At 37.9% G+C, this 25,848-nt stretch overlaps 1 protein-coding gene across 1 annotated transcript in view; it reads left to right on the top strand.

Annotated features, from left to right (window-relative positions):
- Positions 1–21,347: 21,347 nt before the first annotated feature.
- Positions 21,348–25,848, top strand: part of WDPCP (WD repeat containing planar cell polarity effector) — a 103,612-nt gene continuing 99,111 nt past the window's right edge. The window contains exons 1-2 of the mRNA XM_066316460.1: positions 21,348–21,427; positions 23,254–23,298. Coding sequence (XP_066172557.1) covers positions 21,367–21,427; positions 23,254–23,298 — 106 coding nt within the window. The 5' untranslated portion in view covers positions 21,348–21,366. The remainder of the gene's footprint in view (positions 21,428–23,253; positions 23,299–25,848) is intronic.

The following is a 25,848-nucleotide window of genomic DNA, read 5'->3' as shown; positions in this document are numbered from 1 at the left end:
TGCAGTTTTAAGAGGCATCTTTTTGGCAGCCCTGCCAGCTGACACAGCTCGCGTTCTGTCCTTGCATCACCAGCATAATTGCACTGGCAAACTCTTTGTAGGGGCTGGTTCTTGGAATTGAGCTGGTTTTAAAATCAACATTTTCCTTATAAGCAGTTGTACCAGCATAGCCAAAGGTAGACCAGCAGCTTTGGCTTTTTTTAAAGAGGTCTGTTGTCAGGACCTTCACACTCCTGAAGCTCCTTTGAAGGTATAATGCTAAAAAATTTCAGCAAAAGATGTGCAGAAGCCTGCACAAGAAGGCCCTAGAAAACTGGTGTTTCCATGATATTGTGACCTTGTATCAGCAGTCTCAAATACTGTGCAGTGGAATCCCTTGTAAATATTTGGGGAAATATGTAGGTGTTCTTTGACAAAATTTATCTTTATAAATTCTGCCTTTATGTATATTGAACGAAAGTGACTTGAGTATAGCCAGTAATATAAAAGATACAGCTGCTTTTTTTTTTTTTTTGCTAGTGGTGGTTGGTTTTTTAAAATTAATTACATTAAGATGAAGAAGAAAACAGCTGGTGGAAGAGCAGAATAAGGAGAAGGACTGCATCTGAAGCAAGGGCCAGGTTTTTGAGGAGGAGCATATGAGACACAGGAGCACCATTAACAGTTTAGATTGTGAAAAGTTGGTGATTCTGAATCCCAGAATCCAGTGTACATTGGACTAGGCCTGGGAATAAGAGAATAGTTTTATTGGAAATGAGGAGCCTGAAGAACACGACCCACAATGCCTTTAAGAGGAGGGTCAAAGGATGAGGTACTGCCAAATCAGCATGGAGAACAGGGAGACTGGAGCATTTTAAGTAGAAATGGAACTTTTGTGGATGTTACTTACTAAAACTGCTTTATTTTACTGAGCAGTTGTGAACAACATGGTTGTTTTCCCCAAGAAAAGATCACAGATTATTTTTGGTTTAAGGTTCAGCCTAGGTATAGAAGTGAGTGAGTTTCAAAGATAAATGCTGTAAACTGTAAGCAACTGAACCATTTTTTTGGTGCAAAATTATTTCACTTTCTACTTCCAAAAAAGAAAAGTCAGCCTGGTGAGGCTTTACTTGTGTTTCAGCTCACGCAGATGAAGATTTGCAAAGTTATTCCCAGCTTTAAGGAAGTTGTAAGATTAGTAAGGTGGTTTGCCACTTCTAATTGAGAAGGCTGCCACCCTGCCCTTAACAGTAAAAGGTTGGGCACTGGATGACACATTTTTCTAATACTGTAATGTCTGTCTTTAGTCTTTTAAGTAAACATTTTCCAAGACTTTTATTTTTGAATTATCCATTTCTTGGATAATGGTTGAAGATACATACATGTGTAGCTTGATTTCCATTTAACCAAGCAGGTAAATCCTGCTTTAGGGACAATTTAATTGGCTTTGACCCCCGAACAGGTCATCCATCAGGATCTAAGCATTTATTTTATATGAAAAACAACCAGAGACTAAATTAAGAATATGCTGTCATAGATTCTATTGGTAAATAGGTAATTTGGGGTATGAAAGACACAAGTTTAAACTGGCAGAGAATGGGATGAGTCTCATTCGAAAGAAATAGTTCTATTTCAAAAATATTTATGTATCACAAAATAATATATTACATTTTTAATCACCATATTTGATGTGTTTGTATTGAAAAAAGTTTAATTTTCATCCAGTGTGAGGGAAAGGCACAAAGTTGAGGTCAGCACAAGGATTGGAAGTTGGCGTTTGGAACACAAGGTGGTGCCATTGTGTAAAGTTGTGCTTCTGTGGAGTTTCTGAAGGCACTGAAGGTGAAAACGGCGTTTAAAAACTTGTGAGAAATGTGTGCAGAGAAGTTAGCAGTTTTAAATGAAAGATTTGTAGCACAGGATGGAGGAGAGTGTTCCTGGAGTTCTGCTTTTGTGATATGCAGAAGGAAAAGGGATCTCTCAGGAAAGAGCTGTGTGATAAATTGATGGTTTATTTTGACTTTAAGTCTGCTTGCAAGTATTTTCCTTTTTTGGTTTCAAAGGGGGAGAGAGAACTTAACTCACAGTGTGAATCTAGGAACCATCTCCTAGCAGCTTTATATTGTGAATATATCAAAACAAGCTTCCCTTGTGTTACTTCAAATACACCCTAAAATGCCTTAGGATTAAAGCAATCATCTGTAATACAATATCTGTGGCTCATCGTTGATTGGCTCAAAACATGAAATACAGCTTTTTTTTCTTGGAACAGTCAGTGTGTTTCCTTCATTGTCTGCTTTACCAAAATTCTGCATTCCTTGTCTAATCCTGAGATATTAAAATAATTAAGTGGGATAGTCACAGTTTTCACTAATTAAGCATAATTGAGCTTTGGAATACTTTGATATTAAAATTAAAAAGAAAACATAAGAATGGATTTGCTGAGCTTGTGCACATTATTCCTATATATTGCTCCCTGGTTTGGGCAGTAACTGGGGAGCTGGCTTGCCTAAGGACATTTGGGCTGTCCTGCTAACAGTTTTTTTAGCCTCCAAATCTTTATCACAAAGGGTGTGCAACTCTGCTTATTGCATCTGTGACAAGAGTTAGTTCAAACCAAAGTAATCATTATAACTTCAAGATGTGAAAATCTGATTGCATCAATGTTTATTCTTTTAGGTAAAGTGGTCTGAAGAAAATGAAAGTTTTGCAATAGCCATTCAGATCTGGTTGCTGTATGTAAATGTTATGTTTTTAATTGACTTGTTGGAAGAAATGTTTGAGTTTATTCAGCAAATGCTATAGAATGATTGTTCCTATTGAGTCAGATAAAATATTATTTAGTGTGCTTTGTTACTTAAATATATCGGGTCCTAATAACAATTTATGTGACCTAGAAAACACCAAAGAGTTGGCATCAATTTTCAAATGACTTCTTTCTTTCAGACCAAGAATCCTGTACTGTAATAATGTCTTACACACAGAGTTGCTTATTATAGATGTTGCATGCACTTTAACTGCTGTGCAAAGCACCTCTCCCATGTAATTACACAAACATATTCTTAATTAATATGACTTGTGTTAGCGTGATCGAGCAATGGAAGATTTTTCAGGTGTGTGTTTTGCAATGCTGAATGAAGGCTGACAAATGTGGAATGTAGTCACTGAATATCACACATCTCGTGAAGGAATCCTTGGAAAGGACAAAGGCCTGGACAGCTGGGAGACTTTTACCTTTAAAAATCCTCCAACATGTGTTGCTGCTGGAATTGCAGTATCCCAGGCTCTTCCTGATCCTTAAAGGATCTTTATAGAAAGGTGTTGTCAGAGATGAAGAGCACTTGGGGGAACCGGAATAGTTTGTTTACTCCATGTGGAGCAACTTGACTCTGTCAAAGTGAAATGCCTCTCTATAACTCCAGCCTGCTGCAGTGATGTATTTTTGTGTTCCCAGCTTTTGTAATTTAACCACGGGGTATCCTGGAGGTAGAGCCTATCGTGCAATGTTGTGTTACTCAGTTCCATGCTGTGGATCAGTTGCTTTATTTTTTTTTTTTTTACCTGTTTGTGCAATTCTTCATATGTCAATGCCTGTAATACTTGCAGAAATTTTGGGAATTGGGAATGAAGCTGGAAGATTTATGGTTTGTCTCCCCCTGTCCATTAATTTTGCCATTCTGTTTTGAACTGCTGTAAGGCAGCGCAGAGCATATGTCATAGATCATGATAATCATTAATGGAAATTAGATTGCACGTGTTTAGTCTTGTAGAGAGATGCTTTTTGGGTCTGTGACTTCATGAAATGTTTGAAGTTATGGCCACAGAGCTACTGAAGAAAGAGGAGCAGGTAGATGAAGAGAGCAGCTCCTTCCCCAGGACATTTATTAGAAGCTCTTTGTTTGGTGGAGTGCTCCATTAGGGATAGATCAGCATGTACATTGCTGATGTACATGAGGAAGCAGTGTAATGATGCACAACTGGGATATGACCAGTGGTGGAAGAAAAATTCAGTGTAACACAGGCCACTGACCATCTCTGAACTCACTTCAGTGGGTTGGTAGGCAGGGGAGTTCCTGGCAGTGCCAACAGGCATTTTGCCATTCCCATCTGCAGGCTCCCTCAGTTGCAAACTAGTTGAATATTGGGAAACAGCTGTTGGGACTGTTGTGGAAATTTCTGATGCTTTTAGGGAGGAGGCTGCTGTGAAATGCAACAGCAGTGGAGAATGTTTTATAAATGGAGTGCTCAACACATTTATGTGATATTGGGTAAGCAAAAATTCCTGTCCTCTCTCCCCTTCTCCCATTATGCCATGCAAACAAAAATCTTGATGAGGAAGAAATATTTTATAGGATGCCATAAGCAGACAATATCAGGTATGGCCAAATATAGTAAAGTCCTCCAGCTAATACTGCCCATGGGAGTAGGTCAGAGGAGAAGAGATGTCAGCAATTCAGTCACTATGGATAAACCTTTGCAAGGTGTCTTGACACTGCAGGATGTCTTGAGGCAGCTTCCAGGAGATGGTAAAGACTTGTGTTCCAAAAATCACTGGGCAAAGCAGTTGAGATAACACTGCTGCTGTTTACCACCCTTCTCTGGGGAACACTGACTGTGTGAAGGAAACACTGGACGGAGCAGTAGGCATGCCAAAATCTTTGCCTCTTGTTTTCTCAGGAGCTGAAGGCGTGAAAAAGATGTGGCTGCTGTAATGTCTATGTTTCTCGTGGTACTGAAAAGACACATTCCTGGTTGTCTTTAAAGAGAGCTTTCAGCAGCTTTCTACATAGTCTTGGCGGGTGCAGGGGGATGGATGCAGGAGCCGCTCAGATGTGAAGCAGTGCAGTGAGTGACAGGCTGCCTGAAGGGTAGGTAGGGTTGTGTCTGTAAAACCAGAAAACCACCAAACATGCTCTATAAAATTATACCTTTTCGTTTACAGTGACATAAAACATCAAAAATTTAGCTCAATTAAAGTATGAGGACATCACTTCAGGGAGGTCAGCTTAAGTGGCCTATCTGTTTGAATGTCTTTTTTTAGACAAGCCCTGTGTTCTGGTGATTGCCCTTCCTCATAGATGTATGGCTTCACTAGAGCCATACTCATTTGGCTGAGTTTTCCCATGACTGCTCAATAACAGTACAGAGGGAAACCCACAGAGAATTAATCCAGTCATGGTTGTGCTAATTTCCAAAGAAGCAACTGAAAATAAGGGGAGTTTGTAATAAATGCAATATAAAACCTGTTTACATGACTGATTCTCCTCCCCACCCCCACCAGTCTGACCTTACCTCATTCCAGATTTCCCAGTTCTAGCTGAAAGCATTTTTGTGAAGAATGCTACCAGGAAAATTCCCTTTTTTATCTTGGCTATGAAAGACTTGTATGAAAGACCTTTCAATGGAAAGGGGGAATCTGTCTAAATGTGTTGCAATTGAAAGAGGATTGGTTTATGGTCTCATGGTTTGATATTCTTAGGAGGACTATACATTTAATCTTTGATCTAGAAATGATTTCAAGAGTCTGCTCATAAGCTAAAAGAATTTCTATCTAAATGTGCCATCTTCAGCTCCAGGTATAACCAGAAGAATTGTACATTTTTCTGAGTGAGTTTTCCCAAATATGATTTCACTGGATAATTTCAGGGGGTTTTCCTCTATCTTCATTTAGCTGGTGTGTTAATTTCAGATAAAGCAATTTATACAGGCTCCATGTAAATGATTTTTTTTTTCTGGTTCTGTATTCAGGGAAGAAAGTAGATTCTCCTCTTCAAGATTATAGTGGTAACACCAACACACTGTTTCCAGGACAGATGCATAAATTTGGGTATTATACCTGATGTATTCCAGTCTGATCTCCAAGAAGGGTCATTTTAAGGAAGGCAAGGTAAATCTTTATGTCTGAAAAGAGTGCTACTGAAGATTTCTTCCGAATTTTAGCAAATGAATATGATTTGAAGAAGTTGTTTTGGCACTTTTTTTTTAGCTGTATTTGAGCTTGAAATTATGAGCTTAACTGGGAAAGCAAGCTTCTAAATTAATATTTTAAAATTAATAAGGGTATATTCTTGCAAATGGGAGGGAAAAAATGATGGCAATATATCCTCCATCCCTGCTTCTCAAAAACAGGGGGCAGCTGCTGATGTTGGTCCTAGAAGCCCTTCCCACCTTAGTATTTTCATAGTCAAGATAACAAACATTGTTCCCCATCTTTACACAGTGCCTCAGTCACTGCTTGCAGAGATTTCTGTTGACCCAGTTGTGGTTTGGCTTTTTGGTAGGTGTATAGGACAATTTCTAATCCTTTCAGACTATTGGCTTTCCTTAATGCTTTTATCTTCAGAAATATAAGTATAAATACATGCTGTTCTCAATGACAGTGAATACTGTTCAACCACTGTTTGTTTAATGATGGGAAAAAATCCAACTCCATCTATATATTATTTCTGTAAAATGTGCAATTAACTAAACTCAGCCTTCATGCAGTAAACATGCACTTTGGATAATCTGTTCAATGGGAATAATGCAGACATTACACCCATCCTGATACGCAGAAGATGATCCATGGGGGGAAAAGATCCACGTGCATAAGTCAATTATTTGAGAATAGAGTCCTTAATTTCTTCAGGCTCTATAAAAAGAATTTTGGCATCTGTACATATTTATTTTAGAGATATAGGGGTAAATCTTCAGCACAGAGCATGGGGAGTTAACCATGGAACATTCATTAATGTTAATGGGATTTCTATGGCTAATTCCCCACACTGAAAATTTAGCCCAAAGAGATTTGAAGAGTGATGTTGAGAAGCAAGTTGGTCGGTTAGTCTCATTACTCTCATGTTATTAACTGCTCTATCTGCCACTGGCTTTGTATGAGCACTGAGATATTATACTTAACAGTTAATAATGAGGGGCTGTATTCTAAGTACACATTCTAGTGTGGAGGTAAAATGATGCAGTTATATGAGCAAATTTTGGATATTTTCATTGCAAAAAAAAAAAAAATCTGAAAAAACACAGACTCAAAAGGGAAAATATCTATTAATGCATATTTTTAGACAGCAGAAATGGTTTACATTTCTAGTACAGCTTTAGCACTGAAAGGATTTTTTATTTTCTTATTTTACTATTGGGATGCAACTTCAGAGCTGGCCAACTTGTGCAGGGGGTTGGACCCACTGACTTCCACATTCCTTCTAGCATAAATTATTTTAAGATTTGACTTAGTGTAGCATTTTTCTTCAGCCAATTAGCTTTTTCTTTTGTAGAAGTTATTTGAGGTAAGGGAGAAAATTCAGTTTCTATTTGCCTCTAAATTTTGAAGAATGGTTGGAACCTGGGAAAACATAAAAAAAGCTATTTTATATACTAAGTGGAGAATATTGTTTTAAAAGGAAATACAGGCTCCAATGAAAAAAAATTGTCAGATTCATTATGCTCTTTTTCTGTGTTAAGGATCTGCAACAGAGACTGCATGGAAATGTGAGTATGTGTGTGTGCATACATATATTAGCATTTCCTTTTTATATTTTTTAATATCTTAGAAATTTCCCTTGCTTTTTAGGGGAGGTATTGCATTGCTCTTCCAGTTGTGATTCAGAGCTGTCAGGAACCAGCCATTAGAGGGTGCTTCTGCACCAAGGAGCTCTCTTTTCTTGAAACCCAATTTACTTAACTTTAAGTATTTGTAGGTTGAACAAGGAATCATTTTATGTTTCCTAGAATTATCCATTTTCTTCTTAATTTGCATTCCTTCCCGAACTACTGTTCTTGGAATTCAGAGGATTAAGATGCAGATAACTAAAGGTGATTGAGAGAAGGTGGAATGATTCAAAACAGCAAAATTATTAAATTTCATAATTGTTACTGTTAAAACAAAAGAAAATGTACATGGCCCCCATGCAAGTGAAAAATGGGCTGGTCTCTTACCTAATTAATGACAGAGATGAGCATCTGTACATTATAGCACTTGCCACATTATTACTGCCTTGTTTAGAAATAGATTCATTCATTATAACTCCACTGCATATATTTGCAGCAAGAATAGTAAAATAGATGCAGTTTGCAAATTTCTGCCATTGCTTGTAGAGATTTAAAAATAAAACTCTCAGTGCAATACAGCTGGAGGTTTTTTTCCTCTAGAATCATCCTGATTCCTCATTCAGTAGCAAACTTAAAAATGCTGTGTCTCTGCTGTAAGAATGTGCAGGCAGCAGGGTAGGGAACAGGATTTCTAGCTGTTTGTCCTAGGAATACAAATTTAAAGCCTGCACTTCTGCCCCAGGACGTTGGTGCAAGGTGAGTGAAGGAGAATGGAAATAAAAAGATAAAAAAATTTCTGAGAGAAAATTTCTGCTGCTATGGCATCAGTTCCTAAGACTGATTGAATAAAAGCCATTAAAATTCCAAAGTGGAACATGGCACAAGGCAGCACATCTCAGTTCTGTGCCCAAGAATGGTCACAACCCCTCAGCAAAGAAATCTGCCACCTGCAAGCCTTTGTTAAAGCCAGCCCGTGGAGATGGTGGTTCTGAAAATACTCCTCCTGGAGAAGTTGATACATCTTTGCACTAATTTTCAGATTCAAGGTAAGGATTTCTGATCTCCAACTGCTTTTGAAAGCTGCCCAAACTTCCAAAGCCCATCTCAGCTAAAATGTTTGTTGACAGCTGGAGGAACTGGCGCAGAGCTTGGAAAGGAAAGGGATCAAAGCCTTCTTCAGGGGCTTCTTTAGGAGCCATAAAGCCTCCTAAGCCTTGAAAGGGTACCCAAAAGTCCCTTCAGGTGTATGCCCACATCTTTATTTTGCACCAATCTGTGCTGATATGCTCAGAGTAGCATATTTACATGAGGAGCTGCTGGTACTGCTGTCTCCAGTTTTACATGTGCAATATCTTTTCTGAGATTGTGAGCACCTTGCTTCTCAAAAGGCAATGTTTACATTGCAGGAACACATGGAATTAAAATGGGTGAATCTTCCTGACGTCACCTTCACTAACAACTTGGGAATTTAGTATTTGCATATACATTTGAGTAATGTGAATTTCAGCATCAATGGGTGTGCTTTGTGAAGCTGACATGCATTGTTGTATGACTAATTTAATTCTAATTCTTCCAAGAGATTGTTTGATACTCATTTATGTTTCTTTTATCTGTTAAAAGGTGTACATTTTTGCTTTAGTGCCTGCACTGTCTAGTTCTTACTCAAGTAAATTTTTTTCAATTTGAGAGTGAAACCTAGGCAAAAGTAAAACATCTTTCTTTAGTATGAACTGAATTATTGGACACAGTGAATTACTGGATATTGGATATCTATCCAAATAAAATTTGGACCTTCTGAATAAACACACAGGTAGCTGGAAGCATGTGAGTGCTTTGAAGGTATTTGGCATTGAAAGTTATGTTGTGTCATTTTAAAGGTAGTTGTTCATAGATTTTCAAAAACATTTTTAGATGAGACCTATGAAAACAATATAAGAAGATACAAAGGAAATCTGTAGTGCAGCAGTTTATAATGTTTGCCCAGCAACCTGATGTGTTTGGCACTCTCCTCGTGCAAATCAGAATAGTTTTGTACCTTGGAACAAAATATTGGTGTGCACACTCCTCCCACCAGGAGCTTGGACCAATCAACCCAGCAGTTGTTTTTCTTCCGAGCTGAATGATAACAGGATCCAATTTTAAGTTGGAAACTCTTTGAAAATGAGCTACAGGGATTTTTCTGCTGGTAGCATCTTTGAGTAGCTGTTTTAAATCACTGGTTGAGTTCACAATTGGTGTTTTAAAATTAGAACCAGGTAACAATGACTGATTAATTGAAAAGGGAGTCTACCTAATCTTATACTTCTGTAAGTTAATTACACCTTCTGGTATTATGCCTTATAATTTTAACAGGATTGATTCCTTCAGTAAATATTTCTTGTATTAACAAGAACTGCTTCATGTGACTTTTTTTCCATTAAGTACCAGAAATCCATTAGTTAATGATAGGAGCAGAGCAAATAAGTCCTGTAATGAAAAGAAAGGATAGATGAACAAATATACTGGATACTCCTAACTTGTGACTAAAGATAGCAAGGAGACACGTATTTTATTTCTGTGTGTCTTGTCTCCTTCAAATCTGTCTACTAGAAAAGCATCTTCAATATACAGCTGAACTATAGTAAGACAATCAGCCTGAAGCCATCACCAATATTATATGAAAATATAGAGGGAGCCAATTCACATTTCCCTCCATTATTTGTCTGTGTGTTGGGAGGATGCTGCAGTCTAGCTGGTTCTTTCTGAAGTATTAAGAGTTGCCTAAAAATCCATTTTATGTTTTCTTTTAATACATAATACCTATGACTTCCACCACTACATTATTTTACAGAAGCTGAGGTGAGCTACTGGTTCATATCAGCCAGAATTTAGAGCTATTGCATACATGAAACTGGGGCTGGTGGTTGAAATTGCCTCTCCATCAGTATCAGTATTTAGTATATCAAATAAAGCTACTGTAATGTTCTGCTTTTTCAGGCAGATGAAGTTAATTATAAAGTGGCACTTAATAGTGTTTATCCAATGGTGACAGTATTATGAGCAAGAGGAAAGTTTTCCTTAAAGGTTTTGGATGCTATCTATTATTATTTTTGTGATCTCTTTGCAGATCCTCAGACATGATTTCTCTTTGCTGTAGGTTCTCAAATGTATAGGAATGGTGCTGGAAGTTCGTTAATCTATTGCCATTATGTTGTAGGACAACTTTGAGAGCAGAACTGTTTTAAATCTGGGCAAAGGCGACTGCAGGGATCTGACTGACAGCTGATCTTACTCTGCTCCCACAAGAGGTAGAATGAAGCTGATTGAGCTTTTGACCATTTTGGACCTCTCTTGTTTGTATTTTTAAGGAGGTAGTTTTCTGAAATTTGTGGCAGTTGCAGGCTGATTATTTTACTGTCGTGGTTTTCTCAAGGGTGGTAGAAGAGTTTGTAATTCAGTGTTAAAATCTGTATATTTTAGTTTGTGTACAACCTCACTGCTCAACAGTTTCATTGTAATTATGAAAATGCTTAGACAAATGCATTTTGTTCTTCAAAGTTATTTTCCCTTTTGCATATCTGCATAATTAGGAGACAACATAAACTGTACTGTAACATTACAATCAGGAATTAATTATTGGAATGTGAAATTTTCTTTTTTTTTTTTTTTCAACTGCAAAGGTGAGTATGGCTTAAAATTGAAAAAATAGTGGTCCTTTTCATAGAAACTTGTTTGAAGATCATAAAGGAGTACAAAAGAAGAAAAGCTTTTTGTTTGTGTTTGCAATCAAATCTTTCTTAAAAGGAAGTCTGACACACAGGCATTGTAGTTTTTTTAAATATTACATTGAAGAAACCAAGATACAAGTCTCACTGGATTAACTAGAATTCAAGTACAGCAGAAAAAAACCATTTAAAAATAAATGCTCACAAACAAGAATCTCAATGAGCCTTGCAAAAGGCTATTCAAAGGTGATTTTCAAATATTAGTAAAGCTTAATTTATTGCTTGCCTAATTTATTGCCTGCATCTAAACAAAATAGGTCAACATAAAATAGCTACTGGAAAATATTGAAATGTAAAAACATTCTAAAAAGGAATGCAGAAAATAACATTTAAAAATGTTGTAGATCTAAAAATAATCTGTTTGTTCTAGTAAATTTATTCAACTCATACAATATACTCAGAAATACATTTCTATTTTTTAAAGGCATCTGGCAAATTTGCAAGATTTATGAGTGAAATCGATGTGTTTACCAATGTTCTTCAGAAAATTCTTTAAATGCATACTCAGTGAAACATGCAGAGTATAAAAGGTTAAAGGCTAGAGCTGTACAGTTCAGCAAGAAATTAGTTGGTACAGCTCATAAATGGAAAACTAAATAGTTGTTCATGCTGCATTTTCAAGTACTGCTCTTTACCTGACACCTGTACAGATCTGGTTAGTTGTGTGATAGCTAAATCTGAAATACTGCATAAAAATGTAGAGGAATCTTACTTGTTTAGGTGCAAATATAGTTCAAATTCAGACTGAACTCTGGTTTAACCCATTGCTTTGGCCTTAATTGTTGTTCTGGTGACTGTTTATTTCATAGCAGCCCATGCTGATATGAAATAAACAGCAGCTGATGAACTGGGATGCCAATGCATAGACACACAGATGGAAAGAACACTTTCAATCTGCTGTCTGCAGCACTGCTGTAAACCCACACGTTTACATCCTTCATTTTCAATGAGAACTAGTGTTCTAAGTTTAAAGAGCTGCCAGTATAAACTTCCTTGCAAACAGTAATTGCAACAATGGCAGGGCAGTGGAGCAAGGACTTTCCCTGTGCTTGGATTATTTGCAGGCCCTTCCACCTTCTTTCTGCTTAGTTTAAAAAAAAAGAGAGAGAGATTTTGTTTTCTTCTCCTTTGGCTGGTGATAAGAAAACGCTGCTACAAAATTTTATGACCTACTGACCCTTAGTATTGAAAAATTGGGTTATTTACACCAAGCAATCACTATCTAAAAGAATGTCGTCAAACAGCTTGACATTTAGTACTTCTGTAATTGCCTTATGTTGTGTCAGCACTGGATATCTGTAGTTTGGATCACTTATCTACTATCTGGTTTATATAAAGGCCTTCGGGGTCTTTATCAAAATGTGTATATGAACTTTTCCCTCTGTGAAGTAAAAACCCAGGTCAATTATATCTATTTTCTGTGACCTTCTTAACTTTTCACACCCACTCTGTCTGGAGTTGTTATGGATTGTAATACTCGCCTGCAGTATCAATTGGAGAACTGTTCTTAGCTTCATTAAGGTTGTCAGAGGTGTGGCTGATACATAAACTTAAGTGTCTTCTTGACAAACAGCATTACCTCCCTCAAATTAATTCTGCTTCACCGTCGTTAATCTCATTATCTGTTCAGTTAATCAATAGCTGTCTTTGGAAGGAGCAGGCCAATAATTCACATTGGAAGTGTGTTTCTGAAGGCAGGAGCGGTGTGGCAGAATTCAGCTTCTGATCCTGAGTGATAACTCAGCAAAACCCAGGCCTGGGTTTTGACATGTGAACAATCAATTTGGTGGCAACAAGGTTCCCCCTATAGATTTTCTGTAGTATTTTTGCACGTGTCCTTGAACTTCAGCACCCTCTAGCCAGTAGACAGAGTTTTTAGTTCAGAGCTCAGAGGATGAGCTGTCTAAGCAAACAATTCCCATTCTGAATAATGGCCCATGTGCCTTTTTGCCCAATTAATTGTGCAAGAAATAATTGATATCAGCTGGAGGTTAAATATTCTGTTTTACAGAACATTTTGTAGCACATTCACAGATTTTCAGTAACTCTGTGGCAAATAATGTTCTTAAGGAGCTCTATGTATATTTTATAGTTAAATATGCAAATATATTGAAGTATGAAAACTCAGTAAATTGCACTATCATCACAAAAAAAGAGGATTATTTTCCAGATTCACAAAACAATAAGACAAACCTCACAAAAAATCATTTAATGAAATGTGATACAACTCTACAGCATATGGGAATAAATTTACTGTGTATAATTTTCATGCCAGAATTCTTGAGTTATCAGATCATGTATTTCCTTTCCATGATTATTCTGCAAGCCATATTTAGGCCCTTCCTACAATAGAAGTTCCAGTGTGTATTTTGATACAAAGTGCCTCCTGTGTGTTGTTCACCCATCTACAAAATAGTTTTCCTATTTAGATTGGGGAAGTTAGAGCAATTAAAAGAATTTACTTCATTCATGTGTTTGGCAAAAATATTCTGGTTCATTAGAGTCTGAAAAGAAAAAGAGTATCATCAGTAAATATTTGCCTAGAGATTCAGATTGTATGATAATTGATCAACTTTTTATTTGTGTTTGTTGAAAATATTCTTAAAACATTATTGTAATAAGAATTATTATGCACTGAATAGATTTATAGAAGCGTACTTCTTGAAATCAGAGGTTGGTCTTAATGACAAGGGATTTTCATTTATACTACAAAATCTGCAGTTCTTTTCTCCATGGAAAAGGGATTTAAAGGAGAAGTGAATGAACATGAGAATGAAGCCCACTGTGCTGCTGAAGATAGCCAGGATCTTGGACAGGGGGTTTCAGTAACTGTGAGAAGGGACTGGCCTAGGCTCAGAAAGAAATAGTGAAGGTGAGGGGTTGAAGCTCAAAAAGCATCTCAGGGAAAGGGAGGAAAAGAAGAGAGGCTTGTGCAATTAAGTGCAGGTATCAGGGAGCAAACACAGTGTCAGAGTGGGGACTACAAAGCCAGCCTGCAGTTGTCATTCTGGAATTGATTAATAGCCCATTTGATTCAATTTTTTGTTGTTGTTGATCAGGTCAGGTTTGTGCTTTGTGTAGCCATAGTGTTCTTCATCTGATCACGAGTGACAGGCCAACATTCCCTGCTGTGCCTTTAAGCACAGTCTCACTGGAAATGAAACTCCAGCCCAGGTGCAGTTTGTGAGGCACTGCAGAGTTCCAGTGATGTAAAGGTGCATCAGTTACAGTGATGTAAAGGCATCTCAGGCTTTGCCACTGCCATGTGAAAGATGGAGACTGGAACCTCTGCTTACCAGAAAATAAACCCAAGCTCCTGCAATTAAATAAATGAAACGTTTAAGAACGCAGTCCCAACAGCTTATTTCCCATTTTTATTCCTTATTTCCCAACACCTATTTCGTGCATAGGTGACAATTACTGTCCCTGAAATCCAAAGAAGGGAGAGTAGATCAGGATGCCATCTTAGCACCCATTCAACTTCTAACCTAACAAAAATTGTGTCACTCTGCTATTTTCACATCCAAACATTTGTGAAATTTAAAAGTGGTGTGACTAAAACTTCAGAGCTGATCTCACCAATGGGACTGTTGAGCCAAGGCCTTACAGCCTGATTGGACTCCTGTATTTATTATTCCTGTAGTCAGTGAATTTCCACCCAGGAAACTGTTCACGTGTGCTCATCTCATGCTCTACTCTCAGCACTTGGGCCAGTGTCAGAGATGAGAACTTGGCTGGGATAAATCTGCAGAAAAGCCATCAGGGCCTGAGCTATCCCTGCATGTTCCTCAGTTCCTTGTGCTCACCTGCAGGCTGGGTCAGCATTTCCAGGAATTATATATTTTTGACAATTTTTTTTGTGAGAAAACAAATCAGGTTACTTCTAGCTGATTTAGATCAATGAATTAAAAACTTAGACAGACACACAGACATAAGCATCCTTCTTAAGCATCTTTCTTAAGAAACCAAATTAAAACTATCAATGCATGTGCATAAATTAAGCATTTTGTTGTAATTGCTGCACTGCTGGCACTTGGTGTAAAAACCTGCAGCTGTGAAGGAAGAATCTGCATTGTTTCTGTTTAATGCCAGACTACAAAATGAAGTTTTACAAATTCTCATGATTTTACTGACTTTATTTCAGTATGTGTTTAATTAAATATCAAACAGCCTGTGGCTTCATATACAGCTATAAAAGGATGAAGCCTGTCTCGTAAGATTGGGAGAATATTTTGCATTTTTTATCTGTGAGAACATGATAGAGAAGAAATTTAACTGGTCTATTTTTAAATGAATAATTACGCAATTTTAAGTTGATATAGCTAAAAATGTAAAAGATAGTACGTCTAAAATTTTATTTTGTGTGTTTTACATGTATGTATCAACACAAAGCATGCTAGATCTAATCAGCTACTGATCTAATACAGGTAGTTCAATCTAAACTTTAACTTCCAGAGTCAAATACTAAATTTTTGAATCATACTTGTGCTGCAGGGAGTTTCTCTCCTTGGTGAAGGACAAATTGGTCACGAAGAGGAAGAAAAAACAGCCAGTGATTTCTACTCCAAATATTATTTCACAGAAATAGAGAAGTTTTGTAGGATGACTTGATAACTTACCTTGTTGAACATTAGGTATCTAAGTTAAAAATTAGCCATCGTGTGTGAGCTGTAGCAGTGCCAGAGGTTGGATGTTAACCTTTGTGAGGTGGAGAAAAGGAGACAGAAGTAAGATTGAGGTAATCTGCTCTGGCATCTACAGCAGCACTATTGTGTAATCAATCCAAAACCAAATGAAAAAAAAATGTATATTTTGTAAATTAGAGTTCATTGCAGCTATTGCATTTTTCATTTCTCTGAAAAAAATTAGACCAGTGGAAGATGGAGCAGTCTGGGTTCTGCACCTGGGATGGGCAACCCTGGGTGCACAGCCTGGGGAATGAGAACCTGGAGAGCAGTGCCGTGGAAAGGGACCTGGGGAATGAGAGGCTGGAGAGCAGTGCCGTGGAAAGGGACCTGGGGATCCTGGTTGATGGCAGGTTGGCTATGAGCCAGCAGTGCCCTGGCAGCCAGGAGGGACATCCCTGTCCTGGGGGGCATCAGGCACAACTGGGCAAGGGAGGGGATTGTCCCACTCTGCTCTGCACTGGGGCAGCCTCACTCCAGTGCTGGGGGCAGTTTTGGACACCAAAAACATAAAAAAAGCATTAACCTATTAAAGAGTGTCCAAAGGAGGCCACAGGAAGGTGAAAGGTCTGGAGGGGAAGGCAGATTAGGAGTGACTGAGGTCACTTGGTCTGTTCAGCCTGGAGGAGACTGAGGGGACACCTCAGTGGGATCTTCAACATCCTCATGAGGGGAAGAAGAGGGGCAGGCACTGATCTCTTCTCTGTGGTGACAGGACATGAGGGAATGGCCTGAAGCTGTGTCAGGGGAGGTTTTTGTTGGATATTAGGGGAAGGTTTTTCACCCAGAGGATGGTTGGTCACTGGAGCAGGCTCACCAGCCTGCCAGAGGTCAAGAATCACGCAGGGCCAGGAGTTGGGCTTCGATGATCCTTGTGGATCCCTCCCAACTCAGGATACTCCATGATTGTGTATTTCCATGGAGGAGGAGAACACAAAAGGGTGGCCTGTGGCAATTTTTGTAAAATAATTCCTGATATGTCATATTTGCCAAGAAAACCTGATGACATGTAAGTAGGGAAAGTGGAATCTGCAGTGTTTTCTTTCTTGGAGGCATTTTGTCCTATAACCTCTGCCCAAGCCCATATCCAAAGCACCTCATCTGCTGCATGTACGGATGTCATTGCAGCAATTTTGTGGCTTTGCTGTGGCACAGAGGGACCTCCTCTTGACTCACTTTGTATTTCACCTTGCTTCCACTCCTGGGAGTGTGTCCCAAACAACATCAATGTTTTGAACTCCCCTGTAGGAATAGAGTAAAAAGCTAGCTTGTCATTTCTTCTAAGTGCAGCTAACAAGTAATTTGTAAGTTCTTACATGAAGCTATTTTAAGAATGAGAAGTTCCTTTAGCACAACAATCTATTCTGAGGGTGAAAAATAAGTGCACCTGTAAACAACAAGGGATTTGTCCCATCAGAATCAGTAAAGAAAATATATAAACAATCCGAGAATAGAGAGGTTTAATGGACAAGTAAAATGGTTTTTACTAATCAAAAGAATTATTAACAAGAAAGCTGAGACAACTAATTAGTTGTCGTCAAAGTTTGTAAAAACTGTATCAAAGACAGCATGCAGCCATGATTAAGAGAAGCCTTCTGAACTTTTATGGTGTCACTCTTTGTGTCACGACCATCCCAACCATACTCCCCTTTGCTTAGTGCTCTTTCACTGGGGATGCTGTTTTTCTGGGACCACATTCCTGGCCCCACCTTCAACGGAAAAGGCAGATGGTCATCCCAGGCTGCCCTGTCTCATGGCAGCTACAGGATTTACTGTTTTGGGACACTTTGGATAGTGTTGTCACACTGAGCTATGCTTCTGGCACGCAAACTTCCAAGATCAGATGCTCTGGTGTAGTCAGCACGTCCCCTTCTCTAGGTTGCTCCCAGTATGTTTCCAGAGGTGTTTTTGGGATGCACTCACCTTGGGAGCTGAGCACTGCCTCTCACAAGAGCCCCACTCTCCCAGGTGACCATGGAAAGAGAAGAAATGCAGCACACTAGTGGCCCAAATCACTCAGTCAATGCATAATTCCTGATTATTTGTCATGACAGAACCTTTATTGGAGGCATCAGAGAGGATTCTTGCTATCAACTTCAGCATTTGTTGATGTTATAAAGTGGCAGGGCAGTTTTTTTCTGTATGAATAGTTACCAAACTAAAGATTCTTTTTAAACAAAACAATCCTCACACAGATACTGGCACAGGCTGACCATTGCAAAACATCTCCATTTGTCAGTAAGCTTTTGCAACCACTAAAATACCCCTGTTGTTTGTGGTGACATTGTGAAAGCAGACAGCAAATGTTGTGTGAGCCAGAAAATAAACCAGCTGTTTAATCTGAATTCCACTTTTACCTTAACAGGAGAGTTATTTCAACCCCTTTTTTTTCCTAATTCTAATCAATTTTAGGGAGGTACTTAAAGCTCAGTGGGAGGAATTTTTCTGTGTTTTCACACCTATACTATTTGCAATAGCAGGGCCCAGCTCGTGGAGTAAAAGGAATATTGTAAATCCTGAAAGGCACTTTTCAAATACAAAAAAGATCACTTTGTCGTCATCATCCTCATGCCCATTGTGCTGGAATATAATGATGTGGGAAATGGTGAGATGTAGTTGCATAACTCTGAAAGTTGGCACATATTCCTTCAAAGAGAACAAGGGAGAATAATTCCTCTTAAAAGTACTCAGACTTGACAATTCCATATTTTGTTACAGAGACAGATTTTCTCCCTCTTTTTTTTTTTTTTTTTTTTTACTGTAGACTGCAACTAATCAGAAGGTATTTCAGATTAGAGTTTGTTAGACTGGAACAGTATTTTTGGGCAGTTGTCCATTTTCACTGGCACAGCAGTAACAAGCATTCCAATAATGAGCTGGTTAGTGAGTGCTCAGAGTCCAAGGAAAGGGAGAAGAAAAAAAATCTAAACTCTCAAGATTCTGGTAATTGACATATCCCTTCTCCCTTTTTAGGTGCAAGGAGAATTCTGCTTCCTCTTCATTATTCAGTGCAGAACTGAAAGGGTGTTTTTTAGAAGTCTGGGTTTTTGACATTTCCTTACAAAATTTCTTTTTTTCACATTTTTCAAGGACAGATTTCTTCAAAGTGTGCATCTTGGACTCTGAGTATTTAGTGCTCATTTGAAAACTTGCTTCTGCTTTTTGGCAAGTTCCCTCTATGTGTCTGATAACAACAACAACAACAAAAAGAACTTGAAATTCTTTTCTGACCTTTCAGCTGGGAAGGCACTCAGCATTAAAGCATTATGGGATGGCTTTATATTCAATAGGAGGGCACAACTAGAAGTGTCCATGGAGCCTACACACAAGAGCTTTGGAATAATTTAGGTATTTTATGGTAGATATTTTAGGTAGATTATCTGTCATGCCTAAGTCTTCGAGTCTTACCTCGTGTTTTGGGTTTGTGCAGCAAGATTTTGGTAGTGGAGGGGGGAAGATTTAATTTTATTTCTCATTATCTTGTCTGGTATTAAATTAAACTGATTTTCCTCTAATCAAGTCTGTTTTGCCCATGACGTCAGTGATCTCTCCCTGCCCTTATCTCACAGCTTTTGATTCTATTTTCTCTCTCCTCTCCTGCTGATCAGAGGAGAAAGAGCAGCTTTGGTGGGCACCTGGTGTCCAGCCAGGGTCACCTTGTTTTGGGGTAGATGTTTCTTCTCTCCTGCTGAACAGATCATCTGCCACTTGAGGGTGTGTGGGCTTTGTTTTAGGCAAGCCATGATAGGATTTTGAGAAACTCACTCAATTTGATGATTTCCTCTTAGTGAGAGATTCTAATCTAAGATCTGTGGGCCCTGGGGAATGCAAGTTTTGTTTCACTTGCTAATGAAAGTGAGTAAATAGTAAAAAATGAGGAAACAGATAAAATTATATCATACAATCTCCTTTTATTTTAGTCCACATGGTAAAAGAGGGGCTACCCTCATTTATATTTATACCATAAATTGTTCTCATGCTCCAGAGATCAGCATGCTCCTAATCCTGCATTTTTTTTTCCAAACCTCATTCTTACCTAAGATGAAGGTGTATTCCTTTAACTAGGTGTGTGCTGTCTTGTGCTTTCTTTTGTGAATTGATTTTGGTTTTGCTGTTTTATTTTTGTAGGTTTTTTTGGACAGAACTGTGGGATTTACTAAGTCAGCAAGACTTTTTGTACATTTAGGGATCAGTGGAAAGAAAATGCTATTTCCACTTGGTGCTATTTCAGTGGATTAGGCAGTTCTTCAAACATAAATATTAGCTTGAGTGGTAATACCTCAGGTCTCCCAGCTTCCTTGGTGCTACCTGAGATTCTTGCACGTAGTTTTCATCCTAGCACTCTTGACATAAAGGTCTGATACTCTGTGTGATAAAAACTCTACAATCATTATTTAAATTGATTCATTATTTAAATGGCACTCATGGGAACCAAATGAAGATACTGCTTAAAAAAAAAGTTTAAATATAGTACCATACTAGCAGTGGTTCTAAAGGGCTGCATTGTGTGAACACCTCTGCTCAGTCCAGCTGTCAGTGGGTCCCCAGGTTTGGCAGAAATGAAAGTAATTGGTGAAATAATGGGAAATGGTAAAAATAATTGGTGAAGCAATGGGAAATGGTGGCCCATTTATGACCACAGCACTGCAGGAAATCATTCAGGGGAGTCTGCTGGTTGCTGTGTCTAGGAAAATTCCCAATGCTCCTTGGAAACACAACATGTCCTGCACTGGGAATATTCAGAAAGATTGCTCAAAAAAACTTAGCCAGCATTTAATAACATAGTATTCAACTCATATTCTGTATGCTTCACATCTGTTGTTTTATCAATTCTAATTTATATAGTCTAGGTGGTTAGTATTGTTTTTAATTTAGAAAGGCATCATTTGTTTTGATACTATAACTAATGCCTGCAAATACTCTGTTCAAAACTGTTCCTTGATTATATTGACACTTCCCAATGTACAGAGTTTAAAAAATTGACCTGGAGGTCAAATTCTCATATCTAAACCACATATTTAAGCAGTGGAAAGAGTTCTGTATATGTCAAGGTGATAACCATACAGTAACTATAGGTGATATTAGATAATGTGTGCATTAGAAGCATCAAGCACAAAGTTGTTTTCTTTAGTGAGAGCAGTTGTACATTTAAAGGATTGTTGCTTTCTCTCTGTGTTTGATGTGTATTTATTTATATAACATTATTTATCCTATTCTTTCCCATGCAGTATTCATTTTAGTTTTGATCAAACCCCACGGCTTACATATAACAAAATATCATCGGTTCTAGGTTCTTCTAGCACTTAGATTCCAAAATACTGGAGTGGAGGGTAAGAAATTGGCTCATGCAGTTCCTTTCCTTCTTTTGCTAGGGCTGAGGCTCCAAATATCACCAGATGTCCTTCTGCCTGACTGAGATGTTTCTGTGGTCTTTGAAGACCAACTTACATATTAGAGGTGAGCTGTTACCTGTTACTAAAGCAAATCATCAAAGCTTGTTGATGGATATTGAAATAGTATCAAATTCTGAATACATAAATAAAGTGGGTTTTATAGTTGGAGAAAGAAAATTAGCAGTAATACAGTGTTTGAATTTGGTCAGCTTCTTTGCTTTTTTTTTTTGTTTTGTTTTGTTTTGTTTATTTTGTTGTTTGATTTGGTTTGGTTTGGTTTGGTTTGGTTTGGTTTGGTTTTTTTTTTGGTCATGGCACTGGAGCATCCTTTTAAGTAAAAAATGTTAAGATTATATTTAATTGGATGCATTTTCCTTCTCCGGAAGCTGTGGCCTGCGTGACTGTGAGCTTCAGTCTAATGACTGGTTTGGGTGAATGATCCACAGCCAAATGAACTGCAGAGGAATTGTGATTTGTCCTCAATGTGAAAATAAAAGGTTACTGCATGTTCTGGGTATTTTGCATGATTACTTGAAATTTCATCCTTACAAGGATACATTTGTCTTACTAATTGATTGTTCCAAAAGACAGGTGATTAATTCCTAGCCATGTATAAATGACCTTAATTCATCTTGCCTTGCTATTCCTAAAATATAATTCTAAAAACCCCTCTGGTTTTTAAGTAGACCATATAAAAATTATTTATGACTTATCGTGTCAATTATACCATACAATAATTTTATTGAAATATTATTTTGAATAATCAATTGATATTCAACTGAATGTTATTACTCAAATATTGACTCAGTGTGTCTTGACATCTCATCTTTGTGTAAGAACTGTTACATGACAACAATAACAGTAAAACCTCAAAAGCTGTATTTCATAGCAAAAATCTGATGGTTTAAGTAAGAACACCGTTGTGATTTATTGTAATTGAAGCTCTGCTGTGGACCACGGTGCCTATTTTCCACTTCTGACCTTCTTGCTTCCATTTATGCATTGCCTAAATGCTTCATTCAAAAATTCTGAGGCAGAAGGGAGGATAATGTCCTGGTTGAAAACCTGCCTGCCTTTTCAATGCCTTCCTACTTTTTTTTTTTTTTTTTTTTTTTTTTTTTTTTTTTTTTTTTTTTTTTTTTTTTTTCTGTGTAAGAAGTTTCTCCACATGGAATACTCCTGTCTGACTTTAGGAGGACACAGATGCAGTGACAAACTAATTGTTTTAAACCAATGCAACATGGTGCTGTACTTGGGCCTGCCCAGTGGAGCTTGTCATGGCACCCCTAAGTGTTTACCTGTCTGGTGGGGCTGCAGTCCCTATGCAGCTGAAATATCCAAATTTCTTTGCCACAGGAACCAGCTTGATGATAATAACTGAATATTGGATCCTTTGAAAGAACAAGTTTTTGAGTTCATTAATCTTTGAAAAACCTCCAACCCGCTGTCTTTAGCTCAGCTGTGTAAGTCATCACAAAACATTTTTAAAGTTATTCCCAGATACACTATTCACCATGATCCTTACCTTTCCTTGTGAAAGAATGATAATTTTATTGAAATATTACTTTGACTCATCAATTGATATCAATATATTCTGATGAGGAAGGTGGTAAAAATACTTTTGCATGTGTGCAGCCGGAAGGGAATCCAAGTGTATATCAGGGAAATGACAGCTCCAAATAGATGGAAGGACTTGTCACATCCTTCTTCATGCCTTCTCTGCTGTTTCTTGAAAGTCCCAATGATATATATATGATGACTGTGCTTGTATTTTAACACTGAGCACTGCTTTAGCAGGCAAAAATTGAGGTGCTGAACCTTGCTTTCTAAGTTGTCTTCTGTTTCTAGTGCCATATCCATAATTTAATGTATTTGCATTTAATTGTACAGATGAAGACATTGGGGTCCACCAGTACTGTGACAAGAAAGAACCAGGTAAAATATAAATAACCATAACTGAAACTAGACAAAACTTCCAGATGCTCAATGTTTGACACCAGCTGCTTGCTCTTAAAAATGCAGCTTCAGATTTCTTATTAGTATATACCTCTGTATTTCCATGGAGTAAGGAAACACAGGAAGTTTCTCTCCCCAGACTTATGTAGGAATATTAAAAATCTTTTTAAACCACAGAAGGAAAAAAAAACCCCAAAAAACAAACAGGAAGGAAAAGTGTTCACATAAAGCCCACCGTTATGTATTTTTCATCTTTTCATCCTCTTTCCTTTAGCATCACAGATGAAGTACAGTTACTTAGAAGAGAAGCAAAAGCTAGCAGAATGTAAGGATATTTTCTGAGTTTCTTCTCACAGTGAGATCAAATGGCAAATTTGGATTGGTTATGCCTCTGGAAGAGCATTAAAATAACCTCAGACTTCTTCCAATGTAGCTTTCTGCACATGTCATTTAAGACTGATGATCACAGAACAACACAGCACAAAACAATTGAAAATTTATAATTATTTCTTCCTGGTTATTTGCAATCTGTTTTTTGGAGGTTTTTTTTCCTGTCACTAAGCATGGTGGCGTGTATTGATTTTCAAGTCTGTTGTCAAAAGGAATCACAAAAATAATCCAGAGTTTTCCTTATGAAATTTATTGAGCAGATGAGCAATAAATGTTTTCCCAATCATCTCTTGACTTGCAACACCAACTGGCTTCAAACTGGAAACTATAACTAAAATACTTTCAGCCAAAATCAAATCCCAGACTAATAATGAGCTGCCTTCATAGAGTGATTTTAGCTTTGAAACATTTACACCATCCCTGCATTACCTGGTTAAAAGCAATTTCAGTTCATGCTATCACACAGACAGTGAAAGATTTTTATATTAGTACAACTTTTCTTTAGCTCAAGTTTTCCAACTCCTGCATTGCTCAGAGCATTCACTAGTGTTCAAAAATTATTACATGGGCATCTCTGAAAAACCAATTGATTTTTTAGACAACTTCACCAAGCTCTGCCTATGCTGTTAGCTTATCCAAGTGAAAATTCCCATGGAACTATGCATGCATAGGAACCCAAAATGTGTTGAGGAAGGATTAGTTCTTCCCATCACTGCAAGGAGTGTTTGGAGCAGGTTGAAGCTCCACTGGGAATGGATGTGAAGGTGCAAATCCACCCCCAGTGCAGAGGATGCTGTGTCAGGTGGGATTAAGGAAGGTGGGAAGGAGGAGCAGGGAAGGAGGAGCCTCCCAGGTTTGCATTACTTGTAAAGATGGCGTTATCCCACAGGGCTGCATGTGTGAAAGGAGGAGCAGCCCCAGAGTGGTGCCTTTTACACGTGTGACAGGCAAAAGGAGCTCAAACTGCTGCACCTTTTCCCTGGGAATGCAGGGGTGCCTCCAGCACAGAGCCTGCACAGCACATTTTGGAAAGAGGAGCACTGGGCAGAACTTTATTCCCAGCTGTTGATTTGCTCAGATAGTTTGGTATCTGTACAGGCAATTTCCCATTTTGCATATGTGGATAAATATTCCAGTATTTATGAAGGCACCCATTGAAAATGTGATCTTACATGCCTAATTAATATTATCATAACAGTTCCACCAACGCTGGCTTCAGTCCAATGAAACACAAAGAGAAGTTGTATGCTGGTGTCCTCTTTTGTTGATATATTAAATCCTTCATTTTTTCACTGTATAGCACTTCTATTGTAAGCTCCTTTTTGCAGGGAGGTTTGGGCATAACTGCTAAGTCATTCAGTCTGGAAGCTGGCATACAAACTGACAGCTTGGAGCGCAAAACTTTTCATCAGGTTTCCTTTAAATAGGAACAGATTATAAACAATGTGTTCTAGTTTTTCATGGGTTTTTTGTACACTTATGAACAGAAAACTGCTCACTTTTAAATGAAGAAATTTCACAAGTTATTAGAGCCTGATTCTCAGCCATGAAACAAGCCAATTACTGGCAACTTCAGAGGAAGCTTTGCCTCCTGATTGCTAGAATTAATGTATTACCCCAAAATTTTCACAATAGTGTGCTGAACACTAATAAATTTGTTAAAGGACTTCAGCAGTCATGCAGTTTCTTCTGTGCTTGACTTGGCAGATTCTTCAGGCCAAATTTTCAAGAACATCCTATAAATAACTAGACTCCATAAGTTATGGCATTCACATTTGCCTATTGTTAATACCTTTGTATATGCATATATATTCATGCATATATGTTTTGCAGACATGTTAGTGCCTGCTTTTTGAAATTAGGCAATGAAATGTTAGTTCAGAAGAACAGAATCTGTTTAGGATGCTTGAAACTTGAAACTAAGTTAATATACTGAGCAGCAGATACTTTTTCACTCTAAGTACCTAGCAGCTGGGTAAGCTTTGCACATAATTGCCATGGGGAAATTATGATCATTGTGGGTAGAACATGCCAACTGTTCCTATGGTTGAGCCTTCCAAAAACAGATCCTTTGACACTAGAAACCATGGCCATTTCCTTCCAGCTGTAAGTGAGTTCTTACATGTGAGGTAACTCCTA

This window comes from Sylvia atricapilla, chromosome 3 (assembly GCF_009819655.1).
Source record: "Sylvia atricapilla isolate bSylAtr1 chromosome 3, bSylAtr1.pri, whole genome shotgun sequence".
NCBI lineage: Eukaryota > Metazoa > Chordata > Aves > Passeriformes > Sylviidae > Sylvia > Sylvia atricapilla.
Note: the sequence above shows the minus strand (reverse complement) of the source record. Positions and strands in the feature narration are given on the sequence as shown.